General features: G+C 57.5%; 2 protein-coding genes across 7 annotated transcripts in view; one reads left to right on the plus strand and one right to left on the minus strand.

Annotated features, from left to right (window-relative positions):
* Positions 1-16,492, minus strand: MAP3K11 (mitogen-activated protein kinase kinase kinase 11). 2 transcript variants are annotated; one of them, XM_019737645.3, is made up of 10 exons: positions 14,197-16,492; positions 9,128-9,308; positions 8,784-8,932; positions 8,503-8,678; positions 8,116-8,359; positions 7,530-7,643; positions 6,745-6,880; positions 6,568-6,659; positions 1,475-1,882; positions 1-865 (listed from the first exon to the last, which is right to left on the minus strand). In XM_019737645.3, the coding sequence occupies exons 1-10, from the start codon at positions 14,930-14,932 to the stop codon at positions 528-530; spliced, it is 2,574 nt and encodes an 857-aa protein (XP_019593204.1). In that variant the 5' UTR covers positions 14,933-16,492; the 3' UTR covers positions 1-527. The 2 variants fall into 2 exon arrangements, with proteins under 2 accessions (XP_019593204.1, XP_019593205.1); XM_019737646.3 differs by having other exon boundaries at positions 1-841; positions 14,197-15,415.
* PCNX3 (pecanex 3) overlaps positions 16,431-20,114 on the plus strand; it is a 21,170-nt gene continuing 17,486 nt past the window's right edge. For 4 of the 5 annotated variants that reach the window (XM_019737632.3, XM_019737635.3, XM_019737636.3 and 1 more), the window contains exons 1-6: positions 16,431-17,293; positions 17,668-17,855; positions 18,095-18,194; positions 18,317-18,356; positions 18,456-18,551; positions 18,778-19,905. In XM_019737632.3, the coding sequence (XP_019593191.3) occupies positions 17,141-17,293; positions 17,668-17,855; positions 18,095-18,194; positions 18,317-18,356; positions 18,456-18,551; positions 18,778-19,905 (1,705 nt within the window). In that variant the 5' untranslated portion in view covers positions 16,431-17,140. Of the gene's footprint in view, positions 17,294-17,667; positions 17,856-18,094; positions 18,195-18,316; positions 18,552-18,777; positions 19,906-20,114 lie in introns of all 5 variants that reach the window. The other variant, XM_074336683.2, reaches the window with a different exon arrangement.

Here is a 20,114-nt window from a genome sequence, read left to right on the forward strand (position 1 = left end):
TTAGGGAGACAGCTTGAGTTTATTTGGCTTCATTGGATCCTGAGGCCGAGGCCCCAACCCTGGCCGGGGCAGCAGGAAGGCACCCAGAGAACCCCAGCCCCAGATGACCCCCAGGGCAGGGGGGTCCAGGCACTAAGCCCTGGGGCGGGGGCCACAGTAGCAGGACTTGGTCAAAAGTGCTGGTGACAGCTGAGGCCAGCCCCTCTCCCTTGCACCTCCCCTCCTCCCGGCACTACCCCTGGGGGCAATTCCCTGAGACAGGCTATGGTCCTCCCAACCAGCTGGGTACAGTGTTGGGCCCCGGGGGGCAGGTAAGTCGGGGGACCCACAGGTTGCAGGTGTGTGGGGGGTGCAAGCACCCCATCCAGTGTGAAGGCTTCCTGTGCAGTGTAGTGTTCCTGACCCCCAAAGGGGGCGGGGTCCCTGGGGGAAACCAAGGCAGCTACAGAGGCTTGCCCAGCTCCTGTTCCAGTGTATGCTGTGGCCCCTCTAGGGCAGCTGGAGCGTGGGGGAGCAGCCCGGCCCACTCAAGGCCCTGCCTCCGGCATCCATGGGGCCTGGGCACTTGTGTCTTTGGTCTGCGCCCTGCAGTCCTGAGGACCCCCCCGGAAGGGGTTGGCAGGTGGAGAGTCCCAGAAGGGGTCCGAGTCTGGGAACAAGGTCCAGGGTGCCCGGCGGGGCGCAGGCTGTGGTGAGGGCAGAGGCGAAGGCCGTGGTCCAGCTGACACGAAGCTCCACGGGTCGATTCGACTGCGAAGGGGTGAGGGCCGAGGTCGACTGATGAGGCCCAGGGGTGGTGAGCGTGGGGTGCCAGGGGTTCCAGGAGCGGAGCGGGATATCCCTGGTGGGGGTGAGACAGTGCTTCCTATGAAGGGTGAGGGAGGGGCACAGGGTCAGGCAGCCACTTATTCCTGGGTGTCCCTGGGAGGCACTGCCCCGCTCTGGGCCTCAGTTTCCCCATCTACACAGTGAGCTACTTGACTCCTAACTTCCATGGTCCCTTATGCTCCATGGTGCATCTGTTTACTATGTAGTGGTTAAAAGCGAGGCCTCTGGAGTAGACAGGCCTGGGCTTGGATCCCAGCTCTGCCACTTACTAGTGGGAGCCACGAGTCCTAGCTCTGTGTCTTAAATTTCCTCATCAAAAAGTGAGTCTAGCAAGAGCAGCTAGTTCACAGAGTTCTTATGATAAATGAGACAATCGTCTAAAGTACCAGGAACCTGGCACAAGTAAACAACCAGTAGGAGTCTGCTATCATAATTATCATTACTTCTATTTTCTCACCACCAGCCTGGCCCGGCCCCAACCCACCCCCACCACTGGGTGGCTGACCTTAGAACTCCGTTCCCTACATGCATGCTCAGCGTCCTGGTTTGGGGTCCAGCAGGCTACTTTGGCCAGAGCCTTACTGCTATGCATGTCCCCACCAGCCCCTCCTCTCCATCACTGACAAGCATGCAGCTGGCCACTCACCACGCCTCTCTTCCTCGCGCCGGGGGCTCTTGGCTGACGGTTGGCCCGTGGGGACACCCAGCTCCAGCAGCAGGGGCGTGGAGGTGGGCGGGCCCGGAGCATCAGGGCTCAACCGGAGGGTGGGGGCGACCGGTGTCTTGAGGGAGAAGCGGATGAGCGGGGTAGGGGGAGTCTCGGTGGGGGATGGAGTGGGCTGCGGTGCGGGGGCCACTGGTGAGGGATCCCCACGCTCGCGGCCGGGGCCCCCGGGCGGCTGCAGGTCGCGGCCGAGGCCCAGCGAGGCGAGCAGGGCTGTGCCACGCAACAGCGCGCGCTGGATCAGCTTGGGCGTCCCGGAACCGCTACCGCGTTCTGCCACAGCCGGCCGCCGAGACTCCTCTGGCTCCGGGCTCGGCCGCGGCGGGTTACCTGGTGGCCGGGGCAGGGCACAGGTTAGGCCATCTTAAGATAGGGTTCCTTCCGTGGCCCCAGAACATGGACTGAGTTCTCCCCACACCATCCCTGACCAGGCCCACGATGCCTCCATCACATACACACATTCTGGCCTTTCAGAGGACAGTGCTGGCCAAGGAACCAGTAGGGACAAAGCCTAGGAGGCAGCCAGGTGCCCTGGAGCCCAGAGATGGGGCGGTAGGGGCAGGAAAGGGGGTCCACCAGGAGGCAAGCTGAGGCCAGATCACAGTGGGCCGCAGTAGCCTCCATGGCCAGCAGGGAGCATCTGCAAGGCCCCAGGGACAGGACTGGAACTGGTGCCCCCTTCCTGGCTGGGCAGAACCTGGCCCCTCTGCCTGCCTGCCCCCGCTCCCGTGGTAGCTTATCTGGGGTACGCAGGTCAACTCCAATGTACACCATAGCCCCAGAGGCAGGCGTCACTGTCCCCATTACAGAAATGAGGAAACTGAGGCTCGGGTCAATTATTTGTGCCAGGTCCCAGTTGAAAGATTTAGGGGCATTATGTTGTCTGAGCCTCATGCCCCAGGGGTTCTAGGTTCGGAGAGGATAAGCGCTGTGCAGCCAGTAAGGGGTGGAGCAGTCCTCACTCCAGGCAGGGCCAACAGAGCCTTTGCTCTCTACCACTTCCCAACCAGACTCTGCTCTGCATTTCAGGACATCTGTGTCCTCCCTGTGGGCCTAGGGAGCCCATCATTGAGGAGGTAGGGGGTGTCTATGAAGGCTTCCCACAAACCCCAACTTTGTCAGGTTCTCCTTGGCTCTAGAACTTGCCATTGCTCTCCACTGCCACTAGATGAAAGTCCAAGCTCCTTGGCTGGGTTTTCAAAGCCCTCCCCGGTCTCGCCCCTACTATGTTCCCCTTCTTCTTTGAGCCAGGCATGGAGTGGGCCTGCCTGGAGTGGGCACTGGGCTGTATGTCAAGAGGAAGAAATGCAAGGCTGGGAAAAATGAGCTTCTACTATGAACCAGGACTTGGCTGAGGGGGGGTCCCAGTCTCAGCCACAACCCTTATCCAGTGTCTCTACCTCTTGAGACAGGTCTCTGCATAAAAACTCTCCATAATTTCCAGGTCCTTCCTGAATTGGCTCCTGATTGTTCTTCTAGCTTCATTCACTCAACAATCATCCACTGACCGATGTACTGGAGCTGCACTGGGCTTCACAGACCCAGGAGGACAGCCTGGCCCCGCCTGTCACTCCCTGGGTCTTAACGCCCCACTAAGTCCCAGCCAGGCTTCCTCTGCCTCAGGTCTGGGAGCCCCCTGCCTGTGCACACTATTCCCAGCACACCTCTCCCACCCAGCAACACACAGCTCAGATGTCACCGCCTGAAATATCAGGTGAAACCTGATATTGTGATTTATAATAAGAAACATATTTGGTCTTCCTCTCATTCCTGGTACAGAGCTCCTAAAACCCTTGGAATATTCCAAGTGATAGAGTGATAGAAGTGAAAGAATTGTCTTTTTTTATTCATAACAAGCCCCTTTTAACAGCACCTGACTTCATATTAATGAGGTGACTTTTGGAAAGCCCCTAGGGTTGGGGTCTGGTTGCCAAGGGAACCAACCATGTGATTAGAGGGTGGAACTTTCAGCCCCAGCCCCCTCCAGGAAGGGGAGGGGCTAGAGATTGAGTTCAATCACCAATGGTCAATGAATTCATCAATCAATCACAGTCACCTAATGAAGCCCCCATAAAAACCTTAGCTGAAGGGGTTTGGAGAACTTCCAGGTTAGTGAACACATCTAAGTGCTGAGAAAGTGGTGTGCTTGGAGAGGGCACTGTCGCCCCCGCGCCCCTTCCCGAATCCCCTGCCCTACGCATCTCTTCGATCTGGTTATTCTTGATCTGTATCCTTTATAATGAACTCGTAATCTAGTAAGTAAACTGTTTTCCTGAGTTCTGTGACCTATTCTTGCAAATTATCAAACCTGAGCAGGGGCTGGTGGGAACCTATGATTTATAGCCAGTCGGTCAGAAGCACGATGACCAGCTGGATTTGTGAATGGCATCTGAAGTGGGAGCAGTCTTGGGGGACTAAGACCTTAACCTGGGGGGTCCAGGTAACTAACGCCAGATAGTGTTGGAACTGAACTGAATTGTAGGACACCTGGCTGGTGTTGGAGAATTGGCCAGGGTGGGGAACAATCTCACACATTTGGTGTCAGAAGTCAAGTGAGTTGAGTGTAGAGAAAATCAAGAGTTTATTCCTCTTTTAGAAGCCTTCCCAGAATGTCCCCAACCTATGCAGTTATTGCTCATGTTACACCTTATGCAGCCCTTGCCCCCTTCACTGAGTGCTTCTACTGTACTTATTTATGGGTCTGCCTCATCCTCCAGACTAGGCCCTCTCCAAGGTCATGGTAGTGTTGGTCTCTTAACACTCTGATGCTTGGCTCATAAAATGCATCAATACATATTTGATGGGAGAATCCATTCTTAGAATCCTTGCAACAACCACATAAGGTGATTGTTTTTACCCCATTTTAAAGGGAAAGAAACTGATTATTTATAGTGAGTTTAAACAGAATGGGAAAAACATGTTTCAGATAAGCAAGAAAAATGGGACAAAGCTAAATGAAGATGGAGGTCAGTGCATAAAATGAGAGTGGGAAGAAGTTCCTGCAGTCAATGGCCTGAGAGACTGAGGTTCCGAGAGGTAAGTGATTTGCCCAAGGTAACTGAGCAAGGGTTTAATTTGCCTCTAAGTTTCCTGGCACTAAGAGTTGGCAAACCCAGCTGTTTAGGAGAAAGCAGCACAACCATTCTTGACCCAGGGATGAGGGTAAACTCACTTCCATAGGGCCTCATGGAGAAGACATGGCCATGTGGTAGTTACCAGCTCCAGGGCAATTTCTGTCAGTGCAGCCTGACTACACCCACCAATAAGCAACTCACTGCAACCAGTTCCCCAGGGGCCAGGACATCCAGGTGGGGATGGGAGTGGGAGATGGGGCTCCCCAATGGCATGGCTTATGCCTGGGACAATCTCACAGGCTCTTCTTTGATTCTCAGCCAGGCTTCTGATTCTGGACAGCTGGGAGGTCACGGTCATGCACTCTCATGGGCCCCAGATGGCGACTGGAGTGTGGGCTTACACGACAGGAACCCAGTGCTCAGCTAGCAGCTGAGCTGGGGTAGGTGATGTCCTTTTAGGTAAGGTGGCAAGCTTGAGAAGGATGGGATCCAGGTCCTTGGGTCCCTGCCCAATTACTCAGGGAAGGCAAGGCCAAAGGGATCTGCAGAACATATCGGGCTGCTTCCACCTACACACCTGGGTTGGCAGGACCTCAAGTTCTCCATTGACTCTCTGGCCTGGTACATTCTAGAGCAGAGGAATCCAAGCAGGCCTCTTAGCCTCCCAAGTCTCAGTTCAATCCCTGCAGCACAGCCAGCTTGGGGCAATGCAACTGCTGGAGTAGAAAATGGTGCAGCAGATGGGGGCCGAAGGCTCTACCTCGAGTCAGACCTGGTTCAAATCCCTGCTCTACTGTGTGCCCTGCATCAAACCACTCAACCTCTCTGTGCCTCAGTTTCTTCCTCTATAAAATGGAGCTGTTAATAATACCCATCTCATGGCATTGCCTGGCACATAGGAGGGACCCAATAAATGTTAGCTGTTGTGATTACTACCAAATATTGCTCAGCTAATGGTGGAGGAGATGTGCTGGGTGGAGTGAGAGGAGAGAGTCTAAACCGTTTCCTGAATAGGAGTCTAGCCTGACAGCGCTAAGCCAGATGCTGTGTTCTGGCTGTGAGAAGCAGGTGTAGCTGGGGGGCTCTGAAGAGACCCATGGGCAAGGGAGGCTGCAACTTTCTAGCCTCTGCCAATGCTGGGCAGTGTTGAGCTGAGCCCTTATTCCTCGGGCATGGGAGCCTTGCTCTCTGCCTGACTCCCTAGCTTCCCAAGCGGTTTGCATGTGAAAAACCCTTTTCCACATGAAAGCTTCTGAGGAAGCTCACCATGAGCACAGGAGCCAGTCTCTCTCTCTGGGTTCAAATCTTTAGCATGGGGCTTTAGGTAGGTTACTTCACCTCTTGGGAGCTGGTTTCCTCATCTCTAAAATGGGGATAATAACAGCACCTCCCTCACAGGGTTGTTGCTTGGATGGAATGCCAGGCACATAGTAAGTCCCGTTATTACCACAGAGAAAAGAAAAGCCCAGAACTACCCCAAATGAAGTGAGAATGGGCCCTGGATTCCCACCTGCTCAGCTTTCTTATCCCCTTCTCCACCTACAAGCTCCTTAGAAGGGACTCTTAGACGTACAGTGTGGCAGCCACTTGTCTGTCTACACCCCACATGGGCAGTTTCCTTCTCCTCTATAAGCCCAGCTTCCCCTGTGTCCCAAATTGGGGGTGGTGGTGCCATTCCATCTTCCTTCCTTCCTTCCCTGGAGCCTGCTAAGGGCACAGTGGCTGCCACAGGGCCAGGAAAGAGCCCTCTTGCAGGCCAGGCCTGACAGAGGGGGACCAGACTCTGGGCTCCCTGAGGCTTGGGCTGTATCCAGCTCAATCATGGGCCTAAAAGTCAGACCTGGAATCTAGGACAGGCGTTGCTGGGCCTGCTGGCTTCTGGTAGCCTTTCCATAGTACCAATAGCAAGGAGTGCAGCTGAGGGGTGACAAGGTCACTCACCATTGAGCGTTGGGGGTGTGGAAGGAGATCCTAAGGGGGATGAATCATCTGAATCCAGGTACCAGGTGGCTTCGTCCATGCGGGACCTTCTCCTGGTTACAGGATGGGAGGGGAGTTGTGCTTTGTGAATTTCAGGATTGTTGGGAGGCAGATGCTGCTGGGGTTGGGGGCACTCACCTCCCATTCTGGGTTTCCCCAGGCTTGGGGGAACTGGGACCCCAGGCCCAGCATGCTCGCCGCTCTCCATTGCTTGAGTCCTCCTGACGTCGGGGGGACTGGCGGCCCCATGCCTGGCCTGGTTCTGCAGGCTCCACTGTGTAGGGAAACCGATGGAATCTGAGTTGAGGTCAAAAGCCCTGATCCTATCCTCCCTTATGATGACAGTCAGGCTCCATTGGCTACGTCTTAGAGGATGGGAACAGGCTGGGCCCCAATCCATTCCCAAGGTGGGCTTTGGGCCACAGAGAACTGAACAGAATTGGGGCAGGGTAGGTGGGTTTGGGTCCTGGGGCTGGCAATAAGGTGGGGCATCTCATCTAGTCTTTCAGCTGGCATTTGCTGCTTAGTAGTTAGTACAGACACTGCAGCAAACTGCTTGGGTTTAAATTCTTATTAGCTGTGTAACGTTAGGCAAGTTACTTTTTTCACTTTTCTGATTTACTTAGTAATGATAGTTAACTCACCGAGTTATTGTGAAGAATTAAGTTAATATTAGCATAACATTTAGAAAAACGAGTGGTCACACAATTAGAAAATACTAGTGTTATACAATTATTTGACTTTAAAAAATTAGTAAAAGAAATGCTGCTTGGGGAACTCAGAGGTACCAGTTTAGACTGATAGGAGAGGAAGACTGGAGGCTGGCAGGAAGAGGACATGGTGGGTGGGATTCACCGTCAAGGATAAAGTTTGACAGACGGGTAAGAATTAAGGGAAGGGTATAGGGAGGCGAGGTTTCTTACACTGGATGGCCCGGAACCGGGGAAAGGTGGGTGAGTCCCCAGCTCCGACCTCGAAGACGTTTCTCCTCCGGTCCAGGCCCGGCGAGGCCTGCACAGTGATGCGGTGTTTGAAGTCTGGGTTTGGGAAGGAAGTGAGGTGCAGGTTTGTGGTGGAGAGCAATGATCCCAACCTGCAAGGGCCGTCGGCCGGCTCGTAGGCAGCGTAGGGACCGGGCCTGACACGGTGGCTATGTGACTGGGGCCAGCCTCTCGGTAAGGAAAGCGGACCGCCTGGACTCCATCGCCGGAAAAGCGCGGAGGAGTCGGGGATTCCTGGGAGCTTGCCTGCCAGGTCCCTTGGCCTTCCCAGAACTTCCACGAGCCCCGCCCCTCCCGGCCGCAGCCACTCCCAGGCTGGCATGCAAATATTTCCGCCAGAACCCTCCCACAGACAAAATACTCCTAGTCCCACCCCTTCCAACCTTCAGCTCACGGACCCGCCCACCAACACCCTAAACCAATCCCAGTGCGGCCAGCAAGTACGCTTGACCCCACCCCTCCGTCCACGCAGCCAATGGCGGGCGGAGTGCTGGGGCCCGCCCCTTACCGAGTGGCATGCTGATGCGCTCGCCGCCGTCTCGCGCGCGGAGCTTGCTGCGCTTGAAGGTGCCGCGGCGGCGTCGCACGTGCGGCCGCTCGCGGTCCACCTGCTGCAGCAGCAGCGTCAGCTCGCGTTCAAACACCTCCAGTTCCCACTGAGCCAGCAGGTGCTCGCGCCGCCGCAGCTGCTCTGCCTGTGACCGCTGCTCGCGCGCGGCACGGGTCAACTCCTCCTCGCGGCTCAGTAGTTCCTGTGCCCCCGACAGTGAAGGCAGGCAGTAGGGTCAGTCCAGTACGGACACTGGCGCCCGCCCCCATTCTCTGCCCAGTGGAGACCGGGGAGACAGTCCTTCCCGGCATCTCCTTCCAACCCTGAGACTCTGACTCCTCCCACCTTTTCTTTGGCCCGGAGCTCATCGAAGAGGCCTTGGATCTCACGCTTCCAGCCTTCCTGCATGGAATGGAAGGAGTCCCGCGGCATTTCCCGCAGGACCTGCGCCTCTAGCGCTTCCAACTGCTGCAGGATGGAGGCGAAGTCGGGCCTGCGGTGGGGGTCCTGCGCCCAGCAGTCTGGGGACACAGCGTGGAGGGGGGACAAAATTAGAAGGGGACTGTGGATGGCTGTGTCTAAGGCCAAGGAGCTCTGGCCCTCACCCACCCGTGCCATTCCCTTACCAGCCATGAGCTGTGCGAAGGGCTCCGGGCAGGTGGAAGGGATGGGCAGTGTAAGCTTGTTAACAGCCACTCCGTAGGCCACAGCAAGACAGTCGATGCCACGGTAGGGCACCTCCCCAGTCAGTAGTTCCCACAGCAGCACTCCAAAGCTGTGGGTGAGACAAAGGGTCTGTGTCCCCTCCTCTACTCACTCATTGCCATTTCACCCCAAAGCAACCAAGAACTAAATGGTTTGGGTCCCTCCCGCTAGGCTCCACCTGTCTGCTCAGCACTAGATTTTTGGCAGCCACCTCTGCCTTCTGCAGCCCCACAGCTAGCCTGTCTAGCCTCCACCCAGGCCGCACCTCCAGACATCGCTGCCCTTAGAGAAGGTGGAGGCCTTGATAACTTCTGGAGCCATCCAGGCATAGGTGCCAGCAGCACTCATTTGTGTGGTTTTGTGCCACTCGCGGGCCAGGCCGAAGTCAGTGATCTTCAGGGTCTTGTGCTCCATGTCGTCACCCTCAATGGGCTGCAGCAGCAGAACTGGGGAAGAAGAGGGGCAGGATTGTGGGTGCTCTAGGCTCAGGTGGTAGGGACAAGGGAGGAGCTGGCAGCAAACTGTCATCTGACAGATATCCTGGCTGGGTACTGGGGACACTGAGGTGGTCTTGCCCTGAGGAGCTCACAGCTGGCATTGGAATAGAATCAGACAAAAATAGCAATGCTGTGGGGCCGGCCCGGTGGCTCAGGTAGTTAGAGCTCCATGCTCCTAACTCCGAAGGCTGCCGGTTCGATTCCCACATGGGCCAGGGGGCTCTCAACCACAAGGTTGCCAGTTCGATTCCTCGAGTCCCGCAAGGGATGGTGGGCTCCGCCCCCTGCAACTAAGATTGAACACAGCACCTTGAGCTGAGCTGCCTCCTGGATGGCTCAGTTTGTTGGTTGGAGCCTGGGCTCTCAACCATAAGGTTGCCAGTTCGACTCCCGCAAGGGATGGTGGGCTGTGTCCCCTGCAACTAGCAACGGCAACTGGACCTGGAGCTAAGCTGCGCCCTCCACAACTAAGACTGAAAGGACAACAACTTGAAGCTGAACAGCACCCTGCACAACTAAGATTGAAAGGACAACAACTTGACTTGGAAAAAAAAGTCCTGGAAGTACACACTGTTCCCCAATAAAGTCCTGTTCCCCTTCCCCAATAAAAAAATGTCAAAAAAAAATAATAACAACAATGCTGGGAAATGTTTACGGAGGGACTACTAGAGACCAGGCATTTTTACACTCAGTTCTAGCACTCACACACACAAAAATCTGTGAGGTAGACATTATTACAGATGAAGAAACTGAGCAAGAAAATGAATTGGCCAACGCCATATATAAATAATGCCGCGATTCCAACCTAGTCTGTGTGGTTCCAAACAAACTCCTATAACTTTCTCCTAACACTGCATTGAATAGAAACCGGCAATATGGCAGCCTCTCAGGCTTTGTGGCTTTAATTTCAAGAGAACCCGTGTTTTGTCATTTTGTTGAGACAGGATTGTGAAGCAGAACCTCTCTCAGGATGGGGAGCAGGAGAAAACCGTTTGGAAAGGAGACCCAACAGGTAACCACAGGCCCGCTGCCCATATTGCATTGTGGCTAGTGCCGCCACTCCCAGCAGAGAGGAAGACTCCAAAGGATAACTATTAATGCAGCTGGTTGTTAAGAGAAAGGGGGTGTCTAAGAAAGTGCTGGTTCTTGGCCAGAAAGGAGGATTTGGGGATAAATGTAGGAGTGGATGGTCAGACTTGGAAGGGGCTCATGGCTTTGACCCAAATGGGGCCACCATACAGAGAGGAGAAGCAGCAACTTGCAAATCTCTCATCAGGAAAAAACATGGCTCAAATGAGAGAAGTTTTTAGAGGAATAGAAAGAGGACAAAGTCATAGAATCATCAAGGATCTGAAAGGGCCTCTCTCCTTTTCTGGTTATGGATGACCGCACTGTAGAGAAGTGACATCCAAGCCAATTACGTTGCCGAACACGTGTCATTTCAGGGCACACCGCTGAGCTCTCTTGCCCAGGTGACAGCACTGGAATGGGGGCAGCGCAGTGTACTGGGGGTGGAGTACCAGCATGCCACTCGGTAAGGGGCGGGCCCTAGCACCTGCCACAGCCCGGTGAGTCAGACAAGACTCCTCAGAAGAGGTGGCAGAAGCAGGGTATTCACTTTTCCATGCCTAAAACCACAACTGACCCTACTGCTGGCCAAGCTCTTTGGGCCTTGTGGGGGCATCTGGCACTGCTGCCCAACACTTCCCTGCTGTCCTCGGCAGCCGGGGCCTTTGGCTGCTTGAGCTGTTTCCTTCAGGGCCTCCCCCACCCTCAGCCCTTTCGATTCTGGTATTCCTCAGAGCTGGCCTCTCCTCAACCTCGGCCCACTGCCCTCAGGCTGTCTTGGCATCTCCCAGGTGCCAGCCACACAATGGCATCTCTAGGCCACAAGTCAATTCAGCTGACCACCAGCTGCCCTACCTGATGTCCGTACACCCTCAACAAGCACCTTTCTCATCCCACTGTGCCTGCCATTTCTCCTAACTCAGAAAATGATCCTGCAATCCACTCTCTCCTCTGAGCCAAACTGGGGCTCAGTCGTGAACAGCTGAAAAGCTGAAGAGGACAACAAAAGTCACCTCAGAGGATTGTCTTGAATATTATATAAAATCGCACTTTTTTTCAAAATCACACTTTTTAAAGCCTTAGCACAGGGTGTGACACCTAGCATGAACATGCTAAATGCCAGTTGACCTAAAGATTCTGCTGCTCACTAACATCTCTCTGTAGACCTACTCCATCTATTACAACTTCAAGCTTCGTTACAGTCTCCGGCCTGGCTGCTGGAGGCTCAGAACTGGACCATTTAGTAAACCCTACAGAGCTCATTCCCAAAAACAAATGCAACAGGCTAGGGGCAGGTAGCTGGAATGGGACCAGGCAAAAGGGTCTGTGTGCTGGGGCTGGGGAGGGACTCCTACCTCTTCTGGTGCCAGGACCCACCCACCCTCTTGAAGATCAACCCTTGCGGCTCCCTGTCACATACGAGTATGGTACCTCACAAACCAGTGAAGCACTTTCTGCACCAGCATTTCAGGCTGGGAGGCCAGCCTCCTCTTTTTAGTCAGGTAATTTGAGGCCCAGGTAACTCACCCAAAGTCTCGGGACTTCTTTGTACTGGTGGCCTTTCTGCCACCTCCCACTCCCAGCTCGACCTGACACCTGCAAAGCCTCCTCCTGTCCTCTGCACCCCCTGTTTTTCTCTAAATGCCTTGAATTTGTCCCAAGCCAAGTTGCTCTTCTGGTGTCTGATATAGACCTTTGGGATGGGCAGTCAGGGCCACCCGGAAGAGGGGGCTGGAGATTCCCCTCTCAGTGGCCCCTTAGGGGCTCCCTGGCCTCAGGAAAAAACCTGGCCCCCAGCCCCGTCCCAGGCTAGCCTCTGTGGGCCTCGGGAGTGGCCTAGGCAGCTCACACCTCTTCCGCTTCCTTCCCATGGTCCCTACTTCTCCTTTCTGGGGGCCTGGCCCAGGTCTCCAACTGGGGGGGTCCTTTGGGGGAGAATTGGGGGAGGTCAGGCCCAGGCCGGGCTGGCTGGTCAGTCCTGTGACTCGTGGGCCTGGAGAATTCCCCCTCCTCTCCCTGTCAGGCTTCCTCACAAGGCCCCCATTGTCCAGGAAAATCATGCCATTGTTTCCTGCCTGCGCCCCCCCAGTCCAGGGACATCCCCCCCAATGCCGCAGACAGCACCCCAGGCCTAGAACTTGGGCCTACAAGGTGGGAGGCCAGGCTCAGGAAGGCTGAGGGCACCCTCCCTGCCTTTCACCACCACCCAGACTCTGGGAGGGAAGCAGGGGAACTGGAGGAGAGTAGGGGCGCAATCCCTGGCTCCTTCCTCTCCCACAAACACCCCCCACCCCCAGCTCTTTCCTCCCCTGCAGGCAGCTGGGTTGGGGAGGGAGCAGAGGCTGGAGCAGGGGCAGGAAGCCGGCTCAGGGGCAGCAGGAAACGCAGGAAGCGGTGGGGAGGGTGGGGAGCAGGGGCCTGGGCTATTGTTCCATTTTCTCTGGAAAGAAAACTGGAGGAAAAACAGAAGACGGAGTCCCCTCCCCCTGGGGCCTTCGGGGAATCCCCCTCAGGCTGAGGCAGGGAATGGGGGTCCCTAGATGGCTAGAACCCAGAAATGAGGCTGAGAGGTAGAAACTGCCCCCTATGATAGTGGGTGGGGTGGTTGGCAGACATCCCCTGGCCCCTCCAGTCCTGGCAACGACTTGGACAGCACTGGGTTCTGGTGTTCTGCTACCCCGAGATCCCTTGTCTATGGTCAGCCCAGGCCAGGAGGCTCAAAATATCCATGCTCCCCCTTCCAAAAGCTGCCTCGTCCTCTCCAGTAACTCCACTGGCCCCTCCTGGACTTCCTTTTGCTCTATAGCCTGCACCCGGGGCCCCAGAAGGCCCGTCTCCCCACTACTGTGGTGGGTCCTGCCTCTTGGCCTTTGCTCTTGTCAGGCCCTGCCTGGCTATCCAACTGGGTGCCTCTCTGAACGCTCACTGCTTTTGGCCTGGTGGGAAGCCTGCCTGTTTTCGGAAGTCCTCTGAAACTGTCACTCCTTGTCTTGGGCCCATGCTGGGCACTGTGTGGGGCCTGAAATGGTTAGAGATGGAGTGCCTCCCTGATTGAGTCTGCCATAACTCTACCACGCCCACCCCAAATGCTGATTCCAGGTGAGGCCCTTTTGGTGATCTAACCCTCAAATGTCCACACCCACGCTTGAGGACCCACTGTGTGTTAGCATCATACACCAGGGCTTGCCTGGTCCATTAAGCCATTCCCACCCCCCTCCCCTATTACTCCCTTTATACAGAGTCTGAAACTGAGGCTCTGAATTGAAATAACAACCCAGGGGAGAGGTGGGGCCAGAATTCTAGCTCAGGCCCCAGCCTGGACCACCACAACCACCATGGTGGGGGGCTTTCCCTTCAGAGAAGTCTGTTCTGGAGGAGCTGCCCATCACAAGTGGAGGGGAGTGCAGAGAATCAACAGCACAAGTGCGAACTTTAGGGGAGGGGTAGAGAAGTGCCAGGATCCAGCGCTCTGCTTCCTTAAGGTGGCAGCCATGGTCAGGCAGGGTACTTATGGCCCACCTGAGAGATCCCAATTTTGTAACTTGGCGTCTGTGAGCTGGGGCCAAGGACTTCTTCTGGGGCTGGGGCATGAAGGACTCTGGTATCTGGGACGTCTGCTTTGGGGACAGTGCGGATCCCAGTCAATTGGGACTCCCCAAGGGCTGAGAGCCCCGGCCTCTAATAGATCCCCAGGTAGGCTCAGCTGAGAGTAGGCAATATGTGTGTGCTTGGGCCATGCCACCCTCCAACCATGCTCCCCACAACTCACTGTTGTTGGACTTGAGGTCTCTGTGGATGACGGGCACCAGGGCCTCACAGTGCAGGTAATGCATCCCACGGGCAATTTGCACAGCCCAGTTGACCAGCACGTGGGGGGGCACACGCCGCCCAGCCAGGGCACGGCTGAGGGGCCCACCAGCTGCATACTCCATCACGAGGCACAGATTGGGCTCCTCCAGGCACACGGCCTTGAGGGCAATGATGTTGGGGTGTGCCAGCATGGCGAAAAGCCGGGCTTCCTGGCGCACGCTCTCAGCTGTCACGCTGATGTCCTCATCGGGGTCCTGTCGAGCTGCCTTTACGGCCACCAGCTCACCTCGCCAACTTCCGCGGTAGACCTTGCCGAAGCCACCAATGCCTATCACTTCTTCCAGCCGCAGCTCCTGGAAGCTGGCCACCTCGCAGGGGGGAGGGCCGCCCCGAGACACATAGTTGGATGGAAAGATGCCTACCTGGCCGCCCACCTGGCCCGCCCACCAGCCCTCATCGCCTGAGATAGCTGCATCCCGGGACAGCACCTCCACACGGTCGCCCTTCCGCAGGGCCAGCTCGTCTTTCCCATTGGGCTCGTAGTCAAACAAGGCTGTCCATACAGGGTTGGCATAAGCCGCTGCTTTCGGGGACCCCTCTGGCCAGCCTCCGCTGCTGCCCCCGCCGCCCCCACTGCCACCGCTGTTCCATGACCCCAGCGGGCTCTTGAGGAAGAGGTTCTTCAAGGGCTCCATGGCTGGAAGCCGGCGTTGGGGCGTGTGGGGGACCTTCCCCGGGTGCCCCTGGTCCCCACCCCTGCTGGCTGGCGAGGCCCTAGTCCCAGAATCTGGGCATCCGGGCCTTGGCCCTCAGCCCCAGACCCACGCCTCTCTGGGGAGCCAGGAGAGTGGCCTCCTGGCCCGCTGCATCTCCAGCTTCTAGAGGAGGGCCACCCAGGGCAGTGTGGTCAGGCTCGGGGGATGGGACCCCGAGGTCTCCGGTGTCTCACCATTGCCAGTTCGGAAGGGCCGGGGTGTGCCTCAGTCCCGGATCAGTCTTGGGAGCCTAGCTCCAGCACCCGCCAAGTATAAGGTGGGGCCAGAAAGAGGCAGCGCCTGGACTTCGGTTGGGTCTTTTTGCGCAGGGCTCGCTGAAGTGTCCTGAGTTGGGTCGAGCCGCCCCTTCCAGGCCCAGCTCCCTTGGCCGACCGCTCCAACCCCCGTTCCCTTCTTCCTCCTCCCTTTGTACTTTGGCCCCGGGGGCGGGAGGCAGAGGTGGAGGGTGGAGTTTCACTTTTTTCCGCTCTTCTCCCTCCTGCAGGAAACAGCATCAGATGACGCGAGCTGGTAGCACCGCTCCCCTCTCAGAGGCTGCAGGCGGCTGAGCCTCCGGGAGTTCCCTGGTCGGCGGGCGAGGAGGGGCAGAATGAGGGGCAGAATGAGGGGAAGGGCACCCCGAACCCCCCATCACAGCGGGCTTAGGGTCGAGGTTGTTCTTTGCTAAGGACGTGCCACCACCACCCTCTGCATCCGCATGGGCAAAACTCGGTGAAAAACTTGTCTTAGGAGTGGAGCAACAACCCCGAGTCTGGTCTTGGTTTCCAAGTTGCAGAGCTGTGTGACCCATCCTCTCTGCGCCTCATTCTCTTCATATCTGAAACGGGGACCAGAAGCTCTGCTTTGCAGAGCTATTGGGATGAGGGTGCAAGAGATTGGAGGATGGAACTCGCTGCATCTCAAACTCTTGCAACGGGTTGTCTAAGGTTCTCCTCTTCCCCTCACCTGGGAAATAATCCACTTCTTCATGCCCCTTCCCCAGTGGGCGGAAACCTGAGACTGTTGCCCAGTGATTGGATTTCAGAATAGCTAAGTCTCCCTCACGACCGCTGGGTTGACCCCACTTGCTTTGAGCCTGTCACTTTAAGAAAAACGACGCTATCCTATTTCGATTATTCCCGCCTGTTCTGGACGGTCGCTCTCTGCACTCCAAATCTGAGCTCTGACCCGGAAGTAGAGGCCGCTCCGGGCGACAGACGCTCGTGACGTTTGAGGTCCAACACTAAAAGGGGCGCACCAGTCGGGGCGTGCTCCGGTGGCGATGAACTCTTTCTGTGGTCCTGGGGAGTTCACGCCTCCATCCTTTCCCCACCTTCTGTAACTCATTGGGAGAGATTTCCGCCAATTAGCTCCACTGCATTACCCAATGGCCACTCAACTATCCCTTTGGTTCCGCCCTGTGGTTTTCGCTAAATTGTCAGCGCATGCGCTCAAGCGCTTCTACCTCTTAGATCGTCTCTTCCCTTAGATCTGGACTCTGTGCACGCCCAAAGAGCTCCCCCCGCTTCTTTTCGCTCTACCGCCTCCATGCGCTTGCGCATTCATGCCGTCAGGTTTTCCTTTTCCGGGTCTCAACTGAACCCATCGGGCGCATGCGCCACTGCAGGCTGGCGGCTCGCGGCTCCTTCTTCCGGCCTCCCCCTTGGGCCGGCTCCCGCAGAAGCGGGGCGAGCGCGGATCCCGGAGCGAGTGACCTGTGACCCCGGAAGTGGACCTCAGGGTCCTGGGGTTCTCCCCAGGCCGGAGCCGGGGAGCTGTCGCCTACACCTCCGGGCTACCCACCCCACGCCCACCTCTGGATGCCGCCGTCGGGTGCCTGGCCCGTGCCCCGCGCCTGCCTGCCGGCTCGGCCCCTCGGAGCGGTTCTGGGCCGGGGGTGGGGGCCCGGACCCCGCCCCTGATGCGGCTCCGTCGCCGCGCCCAGGCCTCGCCCCGCTGACTGCCCTGGCCGACCCCGCCCCCTGCTCGTACCCTCGCCCTGCCGACCCCTCTCCCCCGCTGGGGGAGGCCATGGCGTGAGCGTTAGGCCGGGCCCCGGGGCCCTCAGGCGCCAGGCGGGGCATGGGCCGGGGGCCGCCCCCATGAGGGTCCCGGGAGGAGGGCGCGCGCAGCAGCAGCGGCGGTGCCATGGGGTCGCAGGTGTTACAGATCCTGCGCCAGGGGGTGTGGGCCTCGCTTACTGGCGGTTGGTTCTTCGACCCACACCAGAGCACCTTCTCCAACTGCTTCCATCTCTACGTTTGGATCTTCCTGCTCACCTTTCCCTTCTTGCTGTACATGGTAAGTCGCTGCTACCACCTGTAACTCCTGCCAGTGAAAGGGAGGGCAGATGGCACTAAGGATTGGTGGCCTGGCAGGGATTCGGGACTGTGCCTTGGGTTCTAGGGTGTGGAGAGAGGAACCACTGCAGATTTGGGGTGTGTGGAGGAGAAGCCAAATTCTTCCTTTCCTGGGCTGGGTGACCTTGAGTATCTCACGGAATATCTGTCTCCAGTTAGAAGACAGAACTACTGGTCGGGTCAATGTACTAGTTTCACAGAGAGGCGATGAAGTCTTCTTGTGAATTTGTGAACCCTAGCGCTGACGGATGTGGTAGGTCCACTCCATGGGGGCAGAGCTGTATGAGGAGGAACCTGACTTGCTGCCACTTCCAGGTTCTGCCTCCCAGCTTGATGGTGGCCAGTGTGTACTGCCTTGTGGTCGCTGTCATTTTTGCTACCATCAAAACTGTGAACTATCGGCTGCATGCCATGTTCGACGAGGGCGAGATTGTGGAGAAGCGCAACTCTACCATGGGGGAGCCAGAGGAAGAGCCTGCCCAGGGGGACAACAATCCGCTCAGGTGGGTGGGGTAGGGGCTCTGTTGGGGATTGAGGGCTCTCGTTGCCTGGGCTTGAGCATTGGAGGATGGAGGAGGGGCTTAGGGAGCATTGGCTTCATGAGTGGTTCAGTACTTGTTCCATAATTGGTCCTGAAATTATAAGGGAACCTTTGAGAAGAGAGAAGCGATCGGGATGGCAGAGGAGGTACTAGATAAAGAAGGTAGGTTAGTGCAATGCTGAAGCTCTTCTCCACTGCCAGGGATCCCGGAGTGGAGATGACAGTGTTTCGGAAAGTGAGTTCCACACCCCCAGTACGTTGCAGCTCCCAGCATTCCGTGTTTGGCTTCAACCAGGTCTCGGTGAGTGGTCCTGGCCCTTAGCCTCTCCCACTCTTCTCTTGAGAGCCCATGCCCACCACGGGTATGTCCTGAGGCTACTTCCTGTCCTGTTTGCTCCTTCACACCTGTCTCTGTCTGCCCAGGAATTGCTGCCCCGGATGGAAGACTCTGGGCCCCTCCGAGGTAGGTCGCTGCTGCTCAGGGCAGAAGGTAGTGGTGTGGAACGGGATGGCACGCACCTGCCCTGGGGTCCTGCTGCTGACTCTAGGGCTGTGGTTGCAGACATCAAGGAGCTGGTGCGGGAGCAGGGCAGCAACAATGTGATCATGACCTCAGCCGATCGAGAGATGCTCAAGCTAAGCTCCCAGGAAAAACTGAGTGAGTGGGCATGAAATGGCGGGCGCTTGGGGGAGCAGTAGCTGTTTTGCCTCTGAGTCACCCAATTGTGCTACCCTGGGGTCTCTTTGTTCTCCTGGATGGGTCCTCCTCATGGTCCTACCCCAGCTGGGCTGTCAGGGAAGGCAGAGGCCGTAAGACCCCTTAGCCACCAGTTCCTTTCTCAGTGTGCTCTTCACTTATTTTCTGCCTTCCTTTCTTCTGACAGTTGGAGACCTTCCCCAGACGCCCCCCGGGGCTGCCCCAGACCCCTCTCTTCCCAGCACGGACTCTTCGGAACGTTCTCCCCTGGCTGGAGATGGAGCCCCCTGGAGTGGGAGCAGTGTGGCTGACACTCCCATGAGCCCCCTGCTGAAGGGGAGCCTCAGCCAGGAGCTGAGCAAGAGCTTCCTGACCCTGACGCGGCCTGACCGGGCCCTGGTGAGGACCAGTAGTCGGCGGGAACAATGCCGGGGAGTGGGCGGCTACCAGCCCCTGGACCGGCGGGGCTCAGGAGAGCCCATGCCCCAGAAAGCCGGCTCCTCAGATTCCTGCTTCAGTGGCACTGACAGGGAGACGCTGAGCAGCTTTAAGAGTGAGAAGACCAACTCAACCCACCTGGACAGCCCCCCTGGTGGGCAAGCCCCTGAGGGCAGCGACACAGACCCACCCTCGGAGGCTGAGCTGCCCGCCTCACCAGATGCTGGAGTCCCCTCAGATGACACGCTGCGTTCCTTTGACACAGTCATAGGAGCAGGGACACCGCCAGGTCCAGCTGAGCCGCTCCTGGTTGTGCGGCCCAAGGACTTGGCCCTGCTCCGGCCTAGCAAACGGCGGCCGCCCGTGCGAAGACACTCCCCACCCGGCCGTGCCCCTCGGCGGCCCCTGCTGGAAGGCGGGGGCTTCTTTGAGGATGAAGACACCAGTGAGGGCAGTGAACTGAGCCCGGCCTCCAGTCTCCGATCTCAGCGCCGCTACAGTACTGACAGCTCCTCTTCTACCTCCTGCTACTCCCCCGAGAGCTCCCGGGGCGCAGCAGGGGGGCCTCGGAAGCGACGGGCCCCCCATGGGGCTGAGGAGGGGACTGCTGTGCCCCCTAAACGGCCCTATGGGACCCAGCGGACGCCTAGTACTGCCAGCGCCAAAACACATGCCCGTGTGCTGAGCATGGATGGAGCAGGGGGTGATGTCCTAAGGGCCCCCCTGGCTGGCTCCAAGGCTGAGCTGGAGGCCCAGGCAGGGGTGGAGCTGGCTGCTGGTGAACCCGCTGCGCTGCCTGCCGAGGCCCGCAGGGGACCTGCTGCCAACCAGCCTGGCTGGCGGGGGGAACTGCAGGAGGAAGGTGCTGTAGGGGGAGGTAAGTGCCAGCTGCAGGGTTGGGCAGGGAGGTGAGCCAGGTTGGGGCTTAGGTCTGGGTAAAGGGCAGACGTGTGGACCTGGTCGGGGTCAGCCCAGCCTCTGTCTCAGGCAGCAGGTGGATGTGGACTCAGCGATTGAGTGACACAATCTGCCAAACTCCTCAGATAAGCAGGGCTGCAGCAACGGGGAGACAGGCAGAGAGACCTC

This window comes from Rhinolophus sinicus, chromosome 14, assembly GCF_057876585.1.
Source record: "Rhinolophus sinicus isolate RSI-liver-muscle chromosome 14, RSI-T2T, whole genome shotgun sequence".
Lineage (NCBI taxonomy): Eukaryota > Metazoa > Chordata > Mammalia > Chiroptera > Rhinolophidae > Rhinolophus > Rhinolophus sinicus.

What these genes read in the sequence shown, in the direction of transcription:
- MAP3K11 (XM_019737645.3), bottom strand. Translation starts at nt 14,932, where the DNA reads ATGGAGCCCTTGAAGAACCTCTTCCTCAAGAGCCCGCTGGGGTCATGG. An exon ending in AGCTCCGGGCCAAAGAAAAG is followed by an intron (nt 8,360 to 8,502) that starts GTGGGAGGAGTC and finishes TCGGGGGCACAG; the next exon opens with GAACTACTGAGCCGCGAGGA. An exon ending in GCGCATCAGCATGCCACTCG is followed by an intron (nt 7,644 to 8,115) that starts GTAAGGGGCGGG and finishes TCCCAAACCCAG; the next exon opens with ACTTCAAACACCGCATCACT.